Below are 15279 nucleotides of genomic sequence, written 5' to 3'. Positions count from 1 at the left end.
CTCCCTGTCTCCGTACCCAAAGCGCCAGAGGGCCACGTGACTCTCCCGGGGCCAGTCACGTGAGGCGCGGATCCTGGGTGGGAGGGGGGGGTTGGCCTAGGGGGTCCGGAGTGGCAGGAAAAGAGGAAGATGGCGGGGTGCAGGGGGTCTGTGTGCTGCTGCTGCAGATGGTGCTGCTGCTGCGGTGAGCGCGAGAGCCGCACCCCCGAGGAGCTGGTGAGTGGCGGCTGGGCTGGGGAAGGGGGCAGTTGCTAAGGGACGGCAAGAGGCGTTGCCGGGGGTGGGGCCGAGCCGAGCTGCGCCGGCAGGTGGCTGCGGGTGGGGCCCGGGGACCGCTGCCTGGGTTCTGGAAGCATCCGCCTCCCTTCGCGTGCCCAAGTCAGAATTCTTTTCTCATAATCTCTCTGGGGACTGAGAGAGGATCTCGACCAGCTTGGGCTAATGCTATCCGTATTTTTCTTTTATTTCCATCGGAAAGGAGTTTTGAATGAAGCAAGCATTGTAGAATGTGCCCTTTCGCAGGACTTGATGCTCGTGCAAGCTGGTTTAGTTTCTCCAGCCTTCCCCCCCCCCCCCACTGTATCCTTCACTCTTTCTGGGTCACTGATGATCCAGCTTCTCCCTGCAAGGCAACCTGGGAAAACTTGAGTTGTGCTCTCAGAGTTGCTATGTTCCCTCCGATTTCATATTCGGTCTATTGTCAAGTGAAACCAGAATTTTCTCCTCGCTAAGCTGCCATCAGACATCTTCCAGGTGTCCTGAAGGTGAGCATTGTGATTGGGAGAATATGTCAATCAGTAGAAATGTACAGCTTAGGTGGTGACTAAATATCCATCCCAAGTGGGTTTTTTGAAATCTTGTTTCTCCGCTGCGCGTGGTGACGCATGCCTTTAACCCAGCCCCTGTGAGCCAGAGGCAGGCGGGCTGCTGTGAGTTCGAGGCCAGCCTGGCCTACAAAGTGAGTCCAGGACAGCCAAGATAGCATAGAGAAACCCTGTCTCCAAAAAACAAACAAACCGGGGAAAAAAAAAAAAGAAAGAAAAAAAAAGGAAAAATCTTGTTTCTCTTTGATAATGCTCCCAGCTGACTTAGATTTTACTAATACTCCCGTCTTTCCACCCTTAACCATAAAAAGGTCTCTGTCTGTTTTTCTAGACCATCCTCGGGGAGACACAGGAAGAGGAGGATGAGATCCTTCCCAGGAAAGACTATGAGGTGAGGTATTCCCATGCTGTCTCTGGTAACTGAAGCAGTGAGAGGCCTGGCTGCTTCAGACCGCCAACCAGAGACCACCTTTGACCTTCTTCTGCCCCAGGGAGTGAGAGGGAGAAAGAGATAACTGACCTGGGAAATGCTGCCTAGCAAGTCCTTTCTTCCCCCCTAAGCCCCACACAAGGTCTGGCATTGGTGGTTAACAGTTCTGCCCGGATATGAAGCGAGTTTGCCATTATTAACCCTTTATACCTGACAGAGACTCAGCCCTAAGTTCCTCACTGTGAGTCCTCATAACAGGGTCCTGCTCACCAGCTCATAGGCCTTGCCTCTCTCTGTTCTGACCTACTCTTGATTATAGTTTCCAGTTTCAGGTATGGAACTTTTAAGAGTGTGGGGCCACATGTTGTGGTGCCCCTTTAGTCCAGCAGGGGACTTGAGGGGGCTGAGATGGAAAGGCCTTGTAGCTCATTTGCCTTAGGCTGGTAGCACATTCATGTTAATTTCATGGGTAAATGGTTTTTTTCCATGTGGTTCCATAATATTTCCCAATTAACCATCTCTACATACAAGTGTGTGGAGAACAGTTTGTTTTATGTTCATAAGAGCAAATTCATTCAGACACATAATCAGGAAGGTCTGCTCAGCTTGTATCTAAGGATCAACTAGAAAACTCTTCTGTTGAGATGCTGGGTATGGTGGTACATTTCTGTCAACCCAGAAAAAAAGAAAACAGACAAAGACACAAACAACCTCTACCAAAATTTTTTTTTAAAAATTTGAGACAGAGCGTTATATATCCCCACCCGACCTCAAATTTTTCATTCATAACCCTAACAGCAAGACACCTATACAAAACTTACCGGAAAAATTTGCTAGGGAACAAGCGAAGCTAATAGGGGACAAACATGAATATCATTAATGTACATTATATATGTGAATGCCAATGATTAAAACAAAATACGAACGGTTTCAGCTGTGGACGTGGGGGTGGAGGTGTGGCTCTATGCTTAAACCAAAGAACAGTATACATAGCAGAGACAGAGGGTCAGTCCTAGAGGAAGAGAGAAAGTGCTGCATCTGGGTGACACAGATAGTAGATTCCCTGGTGTTGCCTGGTGTTAGGGCACAGATTATACAGTTCATCCAGGTAATGTAGATCATCCCACCAACCCACCCCACAGGGTTTTCTTTGTGTTGCCTTGAGTGTCCTGGACTGGCGTTACAGACCAGATTGTCCTAGAGCTCACAGAGATCCACCTACCTCTGTCTCCCGAGTGTGGGATTAAAGGCATGTGCTGCCACGGTTTGTGGTTCTTAGTGCATCTATAGAGGTATACAGCAGACACTAGTCAATTCTAGAACATTTTCCTCATTCCAGGAAGTCCATACTCAATAACAATCATGAGCAGCACTCTTCTTGTTTTGTTTTGTTTTGTTTTTCCAGATAGTTTTTCTCGGTGTAGCCTTGGCTGTCCTAGACTCCTTTGTAGACCAGGCTGGCCTTGAACTCACAGTGATCTGCCTGCCTCTGCCTCCTGAGTTCTGAGATTAAATGTGTGCGTTGCCACCACCACCCAGCTTAAGATTTATTTATTTATTTATTTATTTATTTTTATTTTTTGGTTTTTCAAGACAGGGTTTCTCTGTGTAGCCTTGGCTGTCCTAGACTCACTTTCTAGACCAGGTTGGCCTTGAACTCCCAGCAATCCACCTGCCTCTGCCTCCCAAGTGCTGGGATTAAAGGCGTGCGCCACCACGCCCAGCAAGATTTATTTTTTATTATGTGTATTTGTGTGTGGGGCCGTATAAGTGCATGTGAGTGCAGTGCAGTGCTGGGATTAAAGGGATGCACTACCACGCCTGGCTTCTCTACCTCCACCCCCCGCCCCCAGGGTTTCTCTGTGTAGCCTTGGCTGTCCTCAAACTCACAGAGATCCACCTGCCTCTGGCTCCCCAAGTGTTGGAATTACAGGTGTGCACTGCTGTGCCTGGCTTCTTTTCTTTTTTTTTAAAAGACAGGGCCACTCTATGTAGCCCTGGATGGTGTCCAACCCAGCATTCTATTTGTACCAACAGCACTCTCGTCTTAGGCAGACCTTAATTTTTCTGCTGCTGTAGACTTGCCTCTCTGGACAACTGCAGCTTGTTTGTGAAGCCCTGGTATAGGACAAAGAGCCTCCCTGGAGTGAAGTAAACTGGCCAAGGCTGGATTAAGAGAGGAAAGGCAGGTGCACAGCGTGCGCTAGACCGGTGCACAGCGTGCGCTAGGCACAGCAGGAGAGAGGGGAGAGGGAAGGTGAGTATAGACCACTTCAGAGAGTACTTGGCTTTATTTGTTTATTTATTTATTGACATTTAAAATAGAAGCATCTTTATTGGATTTTCCATGGATTTTACTGGAGGATAGATGAGTGAGTTTAAAGAACAGACAGTTGCCAGAGACAGAGCTGGGGCTGTCGACTAGATCTTCCTCTTGCCTTGCGATTCTGTCTCCGTCATCTGCCCCTGGTGACGGGAGGTCTGGAGGGGGATTTCCAGCCTTTGACTATGGTGTGGCACATCCTGCCCTTGAGTAGACAGAGTCTTCAGAGAAAGTACTTCCTGTCACTCTTACCCCACTCTTTACCCCATTTTTGACCTCAGGTACAGGAAGCTTAGTTACCTACACACCAAGGCAGCAGACACTGGCTGCTTGTCTGTAGGTAGCAGCAGATCCCACAGGGTTGAGGGGTGCACTTGCCTGTTGAAAGTGGTAGAAGCCGGAAGTGGTGGTGGAGGTGGTGGTCTTTGATCTCAGCACTTGAGCCGCAGAGACAGGCAGATCTCTGAGTTTGAGGCCAGCTTGGTCTGTGTATGAGTTTGAGAACAGCCAGAGCTACATAGTGAGATCCTGGCTCAAAAAACCAAAACAAGAAAAAGAAAGTGATAGGTTGTCCTGCCACTGTAGTCTGATTATTTTGGTGAGCCATTCACAGAGCTCAGGGAAACATGATTTTGGGCAGCCAGTTTATTAATAAAGGATATAATTAAGGGTATAGATGTCCAGGCAGACTGAGGGTGTGTGGGTACGGTTTGGAGGCGCTTCCATGCTTGTGGAATAGTTGTTAAACTCTTACGGGCTATTCTAACCCAGCTGATTGAGACAGAGGCCTATTGATTTATTTAAATAGCTTTTACACAATAACTGGGCAGGTACCATTTAAACTACTTTCTAAGCCAGTGTCTGGCCACCTCTCACTGTGGTCCCTCCTCAGACCCCCAGCCTGAGCCGAGGCTCTGCCTACCTCTATTCTGTCTAGAGCCACATTCTCCAGCCTTTCTTTCTTTTAACCATAGAAGAGTGGGGATCAAAGTCTACACATTATTTGGTGTATGTGATCTGGATAGCAGCCAGATCTTGGAGGCCAGTGTTTAGCATCTGAATATACAGAGCAGCAGGCTAATCCCCAACACATGCTGTCCTAGTGTTCAGCAGTCTGGAAGCCCTCAAAACCGAGCCCCCAGCTGCTGCTGCTGGGTTTTTTTGTTTTGTTTTGTTTTGTTTTTGTTTTTGTTTTTGTTTTTTTTCAAGACAGGGTCTCTCAGTGTTAGCCTTGGCTGTCCTGAACTCGCACTTACCCACCCCAGATACTTTCTGTTGCCACACAGTGAAGGTAGGTAGAGAAGAGCGCCAACCTGAGCCCAGCTTCTCTCCTCGTCTTCCTGATGTTACGTGGTGAGGGATGCAAAAGAACAAACGCTTTATAGACCAGGCTGACCTCAAACTCACAGCGATCCACCTGCCTCTGCCTCCCTGAGTACTGGGATTAAAGGCGTGTGCCACCACGCCTGGCCTCAGCCCCCAGCCTCTTACAGGCTTTATTACTTTATTACATAGGTGTGACTGATGGCATCCTTGGCCATTGGTGAGCAGCTTAGCCTTTGGCCCCTCTTCTCCTCAGAGGTCAGAAGTTACAAATAAGTTTTTCTCTCCTACTTCCCTTTTTCTGTTTGAGACACAGCTTTACAGGGCCTGGGAATATATCTCAGTAGTAGAACACTTTTCTAGCATGTGCAAGGTCCTAGATTTGATCCCAGAACAACAAAGGAACAAGGAGGGATAGGGAGAAAAATAGAAAGCTAAACAAAAGATTGCCTGGGTCTTGCTCTGTAGCCCAGGCTGCCTCAAGATCCTTCTGAGTGCTGTGTACAGCTGTATGCCTGGATACAAGTTGAGCTTTCAAATCATGGCTTGGCCTCTGAAGTGGCCAGCCACATCCTGACCTCTTTAGGGGCGCAGCTTCCATCCAGTCATTGTGCTAGCATACTGGGTGTTCTTCACACTCTGGAGAGCCAAGGGGCTGAAGGAATTGGTTCTCAGGTAATAGAAGTGTGTGATAGAGTGACTGAGTAGCACACGAGAAGTCCTGGACTCCATCCCCAACACTGCATAAGCGGAGATGATTGTGCACACCTGGGATCCCAGCTCTTGGGAGATAGAGGCAGGAGGAGCAGAATCAGGGTCCTCATTGGCTACATAGTAAATCTGAGGCCACCCTGGGATGCATGAGACCCTGTCTTTTTTTTTTTTAATATTTTATTTAATTTGAATTTATGTGTGTTGGTGTAAGAGTGTCAGATCTTGGAGTTACAGATAGTTGTTAACTGCCATGTGGGTGCTGGGAATTCAACCTGCATCCTTTGGAAGAGCAAACTGTATTCTTAAGCCATCTCTCCAGCCCTGAGACCCTGTCTTAAGAGAGGAAAAAACAAAAACAGCCGCGCATGGTGGCACCACACCTTTAATCCCAGCACTCCAGAGGCAGAGGCAGGCGGATCGCTGTGAGTTTGAGGCCAGCCTGGTCTACAAAGTGAGTCTAGGACAGCCAAGGCTACACAGAGAGACCCTGTCTTGAAAATACAACAACAGGGGCTGGAGAGATGGCTCAGGGGTTAAGAGCACTGACTGTTCTTCCAGAGGTCCTGAGTTCAGTTCCCAGCAACCAAATGATTGCTCACAACCATCTATAATGTGATCTGATGCATACTGTATACATAATAAATAAATCTTTTTTTTTTAAAGAAAACACTACAACAACAAAAACAAAACAAACAAGAGAAAAAGAGAGAGAGAGAGAGAGAGAGAGAGAGAGAGAGAGAGAGAGAGAGAACACACACCAAAAGAGAATTTCTGTACCCAGCTGCGACCATTTAAAATAGTGCTTTCACGTGTTTTCCCATTACATATGCCTAATTCTGCTAAATCAAAGTAAGATTGTGGTATACATTTTAGATTTTTTTTTTGTGGTGATAACCTCCAGGCTACATCCCTGACCCTTAATTATACATATTATTTTGCATCTTACTTTTTTTGTTTTGTTTTGCTTGTTTTTATGAGAGTGTCTCACAGCTCCATCTGGCCTGGAACTCACAATGTTGATCAGACTGGCCTTCAACTCAGAGGCCTGCCTGTCTCCCAAGTGCTAGAAGTAAAGGTGCGCCACCACACCTGGCTTGAGGCTTGCTTTAAAGAGTTTTTTTTAGCTGGGCGTGGTGGAAGAATTATATTATTATTATTATTATTATTATCATTATTATTATCATTATTATTATTATACATATAGAGCTGGAGAGATGGCTCAGTGGTTAACAGCACTTGTTGCTTTTACAGAGCACAAGAGTTTAGCACCCTCGGGGTGGTTCACAACCATCTGAAACTTCAGTTCGAGGGGATCGAGCAGTCTTCTGACTTCCATAGGCAACAGGCTCATGCATGATGTACGTACATACATGCAGGCAAAACACACATGCATACACATAAAAATAAAAGTTGTATGTATGTGTGTTAAGTATGGACTTGTGTACAGGAGCGTACTGCCAGGTGAGGCTGTTGTGAGTGCCTGATGGCGCTGGGAGTTGAACTCAGGTCCTCTGCAGCAGCACAAGGACTCCTACCTGCTGACTCCTGACTAACTCCCTAGCCCCTACACTTTGCTTTCTCCCCCTTTTAATGAAGCTGAGCGTTTCCCATCTCTGGTGATAAAGTTTTTGCTCTAATGGTTTGATTGCTTCCTAGTCTTGTGTTGAGTTGTATGATAATTCATTTACCAGTCATCTGTTGTTACTCCAAGACTCTTATAAGAGAGGAATTTGGACCTGCTCCCAGCAGTCAGGGATGGATTAAATTGTCACACATCACACTTACATCTGGCTGACTTTAAACTCATGCCTGGGAATAAGGCCACAGGCCAATGTCCAGCTTGCTTTTTAGCTGACATGGCGGTGGAGCTGGTTATGGGGAGGGGAGACCCAAGCTGGACCTTCTCTCACAAGTCCTAGAAATTAGATGATTTCTTTTGACCTGCACCTGCACACAGCTCTGCAGGGTCTCTGTGATTTCTGGAACCTGGCTGAAAGGATGCTGCCTCAGGTGCAGAAACTGGATGAACTGGGCTCAGTCTGTGCCTCTTTTACAGACATGAGAAGTTGCTTTTAAAAATAGAGCCCATCTGGGTCTGCCTTGTGACCAACCTCGTTTTCACGGAGGCCACCTATAAAGAGAATTACAATTAGTTGATCTGAGTTAGCTTGGTTCTGGTTAATTGAAGGTTTGTTCACATGTAAGGGAATACATTGGGTAAGCCTGGTGATAACTGAAGGTCTTTAACTATTATGTAGAAACAGGGAATGCTATCTTTTTCTTTTTCTCAGTGCTGGGATGGGACATGTGCCCTCGGGTACGCTACCCTACCACTGACCATTACTTCCCTGGCCCTAAACATTTGCAACTGAAAGCTTTCTCCTGAGCCTGAGGCTTCTCAGAAGCAGTGCTGCTGGGTCTAACTGCACATGTGACTCACCTGGGGGTCCTATTCGCGCACAGGTTCTTTTTTTTTTTTTTTTTTAAGATTTTATTTATTATGTATACAGTGCTCAAAGGCCAGAAGAGGGCATTAGATCACATTATAGATGGTTGTGAGCCACTGTGGGTTGTTGGGAATTGAACTCAGGACCTTTGGAAGAACAGCAGAACAGTCAGGGCTCTTAGCCTCTGAGCCATCTCTCCAGCCCTCTCATGCACAGGTTCTTAAGCCACCGGCCACAGGGTGGGAGTCTGCATTTGCTCCAAGCTCTCCCTGGCACTGCCAGTGCCCGCCTCCTGCTGAGCAGGAGGAAACTGGAGCTTTGCTTGGGTTAGGTTTTGCCATGATCCCTTATGTGTGCCATCACCATGCTTGTGTCCTTTCAGAGTCTGGACTATGACCGCTGCATCAATGACCCGTACCTGGAAGTGTTGGAGACCATGGATAATAAGGTGAGCCCCAGCTGCTGAGGTGTCTCAGCAGGAAAAGGAGCTTGCTGCCAGGCATGGCAACCTGAACATGATCCCAGGGTCCCAGTGGTGAAAGGAAGGAGAGCTCTGACATGCGCGCGCGCACGCACGCGTGTGCGCGCGCGCACACACACACACACACACACACACACACACACACACGTTGGCAAGTCCCACCCAAACACACAAAAATATCCCTAGTTTTCCTCCTGCCAGTCAGTATGCCCAGCTCAGCCCCGTAGGGCTCCTCGGTGCCATGGTGGGGCCTCTGAGGCTGCCCCTCCTCACCATGCTTGCTGTCTCTATAGATTTAGTCCAGAGCCGGTTAGCCAAGATGCATTCTTTCCCTGTCACAAATGGATCCGTTCTTTTCCCCTGTGAACAGAAAGGGCGAAGATACGAGGCGGTGAAGTGGATGGTGGTGTTTGCCATTGGCGTCTGCACTGGGCTGGTGAGTAGTGGAAGCTGGGGAGATGGCAAGCCGGATGGGTCAGGGGAAGCCTTGCCTGGGGGAGGACCTTGTTGTGTGTTGCTGTAGCATTTGTAGCATTGGGATAGTTGTCACTCCGCTTAAGACTGCCTTTTCCTTTTTCTTTTTCTTTTGGAAATTAATTATCCTGGCCTGGTTTTTCACATAACTTTTGCGTTTACTTTGTACTGCAAAAGTGAACCACAGGCTCTGACCCCTCGGCACTCAAGGCTTGCTTGTCAGCACTCTAATATGTGAGGCAGTCCTTGTTTCTGGTGGCAGGTAACACACAGCAGATAGAGCCCAGTGGATGCTGAGGTCACACTGTGCTGCTCACACTGAGTTGGCAGTGGTGGATGAAGTGCCAGGATGAACAGGGCTCCTGGACTCCCCAGGTTCATAGATGGATCACAGAGACGATGACGCCTCTCTTTGGTCCTCACTCCCCGACATGAGACGGCTTCCTGGGCCTCCCTAAACTCTGCAGTGGAGCAGTGGTGTAGACATTTTCAGGTGGCCAGCAACTGATAGAGTGGTTCCCAGTCAATAATGCGCGAGCAAATAGAAAGGGCTAGTCCCCAACACAGAGACCACTGTGCCCGCATAAATGTCCCTCAGAGCAGCATCCTAAGCTGCGTGCTCGCCAGCTAGGCACCACGGACCACACTGTGCCCATTCCTTTTAGTCCTCCTTTGAGAATTGCTGAGTGGCTTCCACGTGACCCAGTCGTGCCTTTCTGACTAACACTCTGCACTGGTTTCCCCCTCTGCCTTTACGGCTTCACTTCCTCTTCTCTTTGGTGAGGCAGTGGGGCCAGTCTGGGGCAGCAGAGCCTTCACTCCCCCGCGAGCAACCGCTGGGAGTGCGAGGGAAGGCGGGCTTCTCGGGATGGCCTGTGCCTCTCCTGGTCAGGAAGCTGTGTGACTGGTCTCTCGTGCTTTGCAGGTGGGTCTGTTGGTGGACTTCTCCGTGCGACTCTTGACCCGACTCAAGTTCGGGGTGGTTCAGACATGTATCCTTTCTAGACCTCCGTTGTCTTGCGGTCCTTTCCTGTTGAGAATTCAAAGAGTAAATGTGGTATCTGAGAGGCTGCTTGTTAGCCATTTAGGCAACAAGTTTTAAATTGTCACTGAAGGTCAGGAAAGTAAGACCCTTTTTTTCTCTTTTTTGACACAGAGTCTCATTAACTAGCCTTGGCTGTCCTGGAACTCTTTATATAGACCAGATTGACCTCAAACTCACAGAAATCCACCTGCCTCTGCATCGCAGGTGCTGGGATTAAAGGTCTGCACCACCACACCCAGCCTAGGGAAGGCAGACTTGAACTGAGATGCTGATGCTGAGGGTGGATAAAGCACGGATGCCCAGAGAAGTCTTTGCTCCACAGCCACGTATGCAGTCAGGGTTCTGATCAGAATTCCCTCAGATTCCCACAGAACTCAGCGCTGTTCTTTTTACAGCAGCATGAAAGAATAAAGGGCCAGAGTCATCGCGTTAGTTTGAGTAAAGAGCAGGCAGAAGGGTCTGGTAATGTTAGGCCAACAAAACTAAGATGCTGCCTCTTGCGAATGTGTCCTATTGGTACAAGAGCGCCAGCTATAGCCACACGTGGTGGCGCACGCCTTTAATCCCAGCACTCAGAAGGCAGAGGCAGGCAGATCGCTATGAGTTCAAGGCCAGCCTGGTCTACAAAGTGAGTCCAGGACAGCCAAGGCTACACAGAGAGACCCTGTCTCAACCTCCCCCCCCAAAAAAAGAAAAGAAAAAAAAAAAGAATGCTAGCTAGAGAAACAGAACTCAGCCTGCATTTGTTAAAATGTGGCATCTGACAGTTGTGTTAACAGTCAGTGAGGAAGACATGGATTGTTCAGTGAAAGACGGTAGGCCTTGGCCATCACTGTCCACATGGAACATTGCAGATACCTACTCACAAAGCTAAATTCCTGATGGGTGGAGGGCAGTGTCATTTTGGATTTTAGTTGTGGTTTTGCAACAGGGTTCCATGTAACCCAGCCTGGACTCAAAACGTCTGAAACACCTGCCTCAGCATCCCAAGTGCTGAGATTACAGGTCTGTACCACCTCTCCAGGCTTTTGGTTGAAGATATAAAAGAGCAAAACAAGAGACTGAATGATGGCAGAGGTACTGTCTAAGTTCTCAAAACTCCAGAGGCATAGGTTGGAGGCAAAGATACTCATTTCAGTTCTTGATCTTAAAGTGTGACCACATTAAAGTAAACACTCCATTCATGAAGACAAATAGAAATCCAAACAACAAGAAAATGCTATAAATAAAGGGAAACACGAGTTCACAGCCTGGATAAGTTTCCCTGTGTTTGAGAAACAAAATCATAGTGATCTCAGCTACTAGGAAGGCTGAGGCAGATGTGCAAATTCAAGGCCAGCCTAGGCTACAGAGCGAGTCCCAGGCCAGCCTGGGCGGCGTAGACCATATCTCAAAATGAAAAGCATAGCAGGACTGAGGTGTAGCGCGATGCTAGAGCACTTGTGTGGTGTATACAAGGCCTTTTCAGTCTCGGTACTAAACAAGACAGACAGTTCATCTCTACACTTCCAGAAAGAATACTAATATCTTATCTGAACAAAGTCAAACTACTCAAGGACTTCTCAGAGGAAGACGGGGAAAGGCTGGAAAGCTCTGGCAAGACACAGGAATGTGCTCATTCCTTTGTATACGGCTTTTAAATTCCTTCTCAGATGTGGCCTTTAGATACATTAAAGGCAGCTTTCGTGACAGCTTATGACAGCAGAAGCTTGACTCACCAAATGAGGGAATGGAGAAATTATGGTTTGTTCATATGCTATAATTGTATGCGGAAGTTTAAGTAAATAAGCCACAGCTGTGTGTATCAACATGGTTAGTTCTCAGGCAGCATGGCTCTGAGAGATGCTGTGGGATGATACAGCGGAGAGCTGCAGGGGCACAGGGTACACAGTAAATGGGGCACAGTAGTTTCAGGTTAGTGGCCCCGTCAGTGGGAGGGAGGAAAAGGAAGCTTTGAGAGGGATGGTTTACTTTTAGTGGTAGCTGATGGCATATAGGGCATATTGTAGCAGTTTGTTCTAGCTGGGCTTCGGGAGCAGTTAGTCACTTTTTGTAATGTTTGGGGTGAGGAATTCTGTAATCTTAAAGTGGCTCCTTTTTAACTTATTTATTTTGTGCAAGGGGTTGCAGTGCACCTGCCGCAGTGTGTGTGGAGGTCAGAGGACAACTTGTCACCTCCTTTCACGATGTGAGTCTTAGGGATCAAACTCAGGCTGTCAAGCATAGCAAGCACCTTTACCCATGGAGCTGTCTGGCCAGTCCCTAAGTGGCTCTTTTTGTTAGTTTGTTTTAAGTCAGAGTCTCATATAGGCCTGACTGGCCTGGAGTGAGCCTACGTAGACCAGGCTGACCTTGGACTAAAGTTTGCACTGTCCCACCCAGCTGACACGGTTTTAGGGGCTGGGAAGATGACTCAGCAGTAAGAACGCTTGCTGCTCTTCCAGAGGACCAGAGTTTGTTCTCAGCACCCACAAACTCACAACCACCTGCAACTCAGTTCATCTCCGTACTTCTAGAAAGAATATCGATATCTTATCTGAACAAAGTCAAACTACTCAAGGACTTCTCAGAGGAAGACAGGGAAAGGCTGGAAAGCTCTGGCAAGACATAGGAATGTGCTCATTCCTTTGTATATGGCTTCTAAATTCCTTCTCAGATGTGGCCGTTAGATCCCACACCTTCTTCTGGCCCCGTCAGGCACCCGCACACAAGTACATATACACCTATTTTCACACACAGACACACGCACAATCACACAATGCTTAAAAGATGTTGCCTGTAGCCAGGTGATAGTAACCTACACCTTTAAATTAATCCTAGCATTTGGGAGTCAGAGGCAAGCGAATATCTGAATTTGAGGCCTGCCTGGTCTACAGAGTTCCTGGACAGCCAAGGCTACACAGAGAAACTCTGTCTTGAAACAAACTAACAAAAACAAACAAAACCCTAAAAAATAAAAATTATAAGATGTTGTATGTGACCGGGCGTGGTGGTTCATGCCTTTAATCCCAGCACTCAGGAGGCAGAGGCAGGTGGGTCTGGTCTACAAAGAGTACATGACAGCCAGGCTGCACAAAGAAACCCTGTCTTGGAAAACCAAAAAAAAAAAAAAAGAAGAAGAAGAAGAAGAAGAAGAAGAAGAAGTTGTACGTGGAACACAAGGAGATCTGCGCTGAGCAGCCACTGTGGCTGTCCCATTTCAAGTGATGACGGGCACATGGCTGAGAGCTTTTTCCTTGACTCAGCTTCTGTAGCGGTGGAGGAATGCAGTCAGAAAGGCTGCCTTGCTCTGTCTCTCCTTGAACTCCTGGGTTTTAACTTGACCTTTGTCTTCCTGGCAAGCCTTCTTGTCTTGATAGAGGTAAGGTGGTTTGGAAATTGTCTGTCTGTAACGTTTTACTTTTGTGTGCTTATATTTTTCTTTTGTATGTGGGTTTTTTTTTCTCTTGTTTTGTTTTGAGCCAGGTTTCTCTGTGTAGCTCTGGCTGTCCTGGGACTCACAGAGGTCCGCCTGCCTCTGCCTCCTGCAGAGGGTTACTGCAGGAGTTCTATTTTTACTTGAGATCTGTCTAGAAGCAAAGCCTAGGATGTGTGGTGAGATTAATGAGGAGTGTGTGGGTGGGAAAGGTGCTTTTCCTCCTTCTCAACACCTTGGAATTGCCTAGAGAGCAAGCAGTTTACCGTGTGTGTCGGTCAGAATCCGGAGACGGTGACTCTGCATTGATATTGCAAGTCCCCCATGCACTGAGGGCTTGTTAGAATGCTGTGTCAGTGTCGGGCTGGAGTCCAGCTGAACAGGTCCTCAGCGAGGGGCTGCTGGCCAGGAGGGCCTGCGTGACCCTGCTTAGGTTGTTTCTGGCTTGTTGAGTGTAAGCTGCAGACTAGGTTTTTAATGTATTTATGTGTTTCCTTCCCCACAGCCAGTAGCAGCAGGTTCTGGAATCCCCGAGATCAAGTGCTATCTGAACGGTGTGAAGGTGCCAGGAATTGTCCGGCTCCGGACCCTGCTGTGCAAAGTTTTTGGGGTGCTATTCAGTGTGGCTGGAGGTGAGGAGAGGAGTTCTACTCATCCATTGGGGTGCTGAAGGCGTCCTGGGCGCTGAGTAGATTGGGCCTGGGGCTGCTCCACTGGTAACTGTACCTTCTTGTCAGCTCCTTGTCTCTGACAGAACACGTGGCAGAAGCAACTCAAAGGAGGAGGGGTTGTTTTCACTCCCAGTTTCAGAAGGACACTTCATGATGGAGGGCCTGTGTTGTGGGCCTCACGAAGCAGGAACCAGGGCTGAGCTAGAACCTTTGAAGTTAGCTGCTTTGACTAGGCAGGCCCTGCCTCCTAAGGTTCCGTAGCCTTCAAAACAGCAGTACACACTGGGTGCCTAGGATTTAAAACAGGAGCCTGTTGGGGGAAGCCGAGATTCAAACCACAGCGCAGTTCTTGTCCACACAATTTTGTTTCCTTTGGTCCTTGCCTTACCTTTCTCCTTTCTTTTTTCCCTCTCCACTCCTTCCTCTCTCCCTCTCTCTCCTCTCTCTCCTCCTTTCTCTTTCTCTCTCTCTCTCTCTCTCTCTCTCTCTCTCTCTCTCTCTCTCTCTCTCTCTCTCTCCTGAGATAGTGCCTCATTCTGTAGCCCGGCTGACTTCTCTGTGAGCTTTCAAATATGGACTGTGAGTGCGTTGTCACTCTGTGATATCCAGTGATGGCGCCATTTCTGTCTTGAAGAATGATCAGGCCGCGCGTGGTGGTGCACACCTTTAATCCCAGCACTCGGGAGGCAGAGGGAGGCAGGTTGCTGTGAGTTCAAGGCCAGCCTGGTCTACAAAGCCAGTCCAGAACAGCCAAGGCTACACAGAGAATCCCTGTCTTGGAAAACCAAAAAATAAAAATAAAAAATGAAATAAATAAAATATCCCAGCTTTTGGGAGTCTTATGTAGACGGCTCACAGGGTTGGAGACAGCTTTGACTATATAGTTCAAGGCCAGCTGGGCTACATAGAACCTGTCTCAGGAAAAGGAAAAAAGAAAGAAAGGAAAGGAAGTGAAGTGGAGGAGAAGGGGAAGAAGGTAAAATACTGGCTCTAGTGGCACTGTTTTGTAATCCTTCTTTTTGAAATTTTTTTTTCTGAGACAAGGTTTCTTTGTGTAGCCTTCGCTTTTCTGGCTTTGTAGACCAGGCTGGCCTTGAACTCATATTGATCTGCCGGCCTCTGCTTCCCAAGT

General features: G+C 47.8%; 1 protein-coding gene across 3 annotated transcripts in view; it reads left to right on the top strand.

Moving 5' to 3' along the window:
* The first annotated feature begins 100 nt into the window (after positions 1 to 100).
* CLCN6 (chloride voltage-gated channel 6) overlaps positions 101 to 15279 on the top strand; it is a 35249-nt gene continuing 20070 nt past the window's right edge. For 2 of the 3 annotated variants that reach the window (XR_014780172.1, XM_084786716.1), the window contains exons 1-7: positions 101 to 216; positions 1156 to 1215; positions 8444 to 8509; positions 8913 to 8978; positions 9942 to 10008; positions 13316 to 13422; positions 13982 to 14108. Coding sequence is in view for 2 of the 3 variants with exons in the window: in XM_084786716.1 (XP_084642842.1) it covers positions 130 to 216; positions 1156 to 1215; positions 8444 to 8509; positions 8913 to 8978; positions 9942 to 10008; positions 13316 to 13422; positions 13982 to 14108 (580 nt within the window). In the remaining variant the exon portion in view is untranslated. Of the gene's footprint in view, positions 217 to 363; positions 765 to 1155; positions 1216 to 8443; positions 8510 to 8912; positions 8979 to 9941; positions 10009 to 13315; positions 13423 to 13981; positions 14109 to 15279 lie in introns of those variants that run through there. The other variant, XM_084786717.1, reaches the window with a different exon arrangement.

This window comes from Acomys minous (genome assembly GCF_964271855.1).
Source record: "Acomys minous genome assembly, chromosome: 6".
In the NCBI taxonomy this organism is placed as follows: domain Eukaryota; kingdom Metazoa; phylum Chordata; class Mammalia; order Rodentia; family Muridae; genus Acomys; species Acomys minous.
The sequence above is the reverse complement of the archived record's forward strand: the minus strand, read 5'-3'. Positions and strand labels throughout refer to the sequence as shown.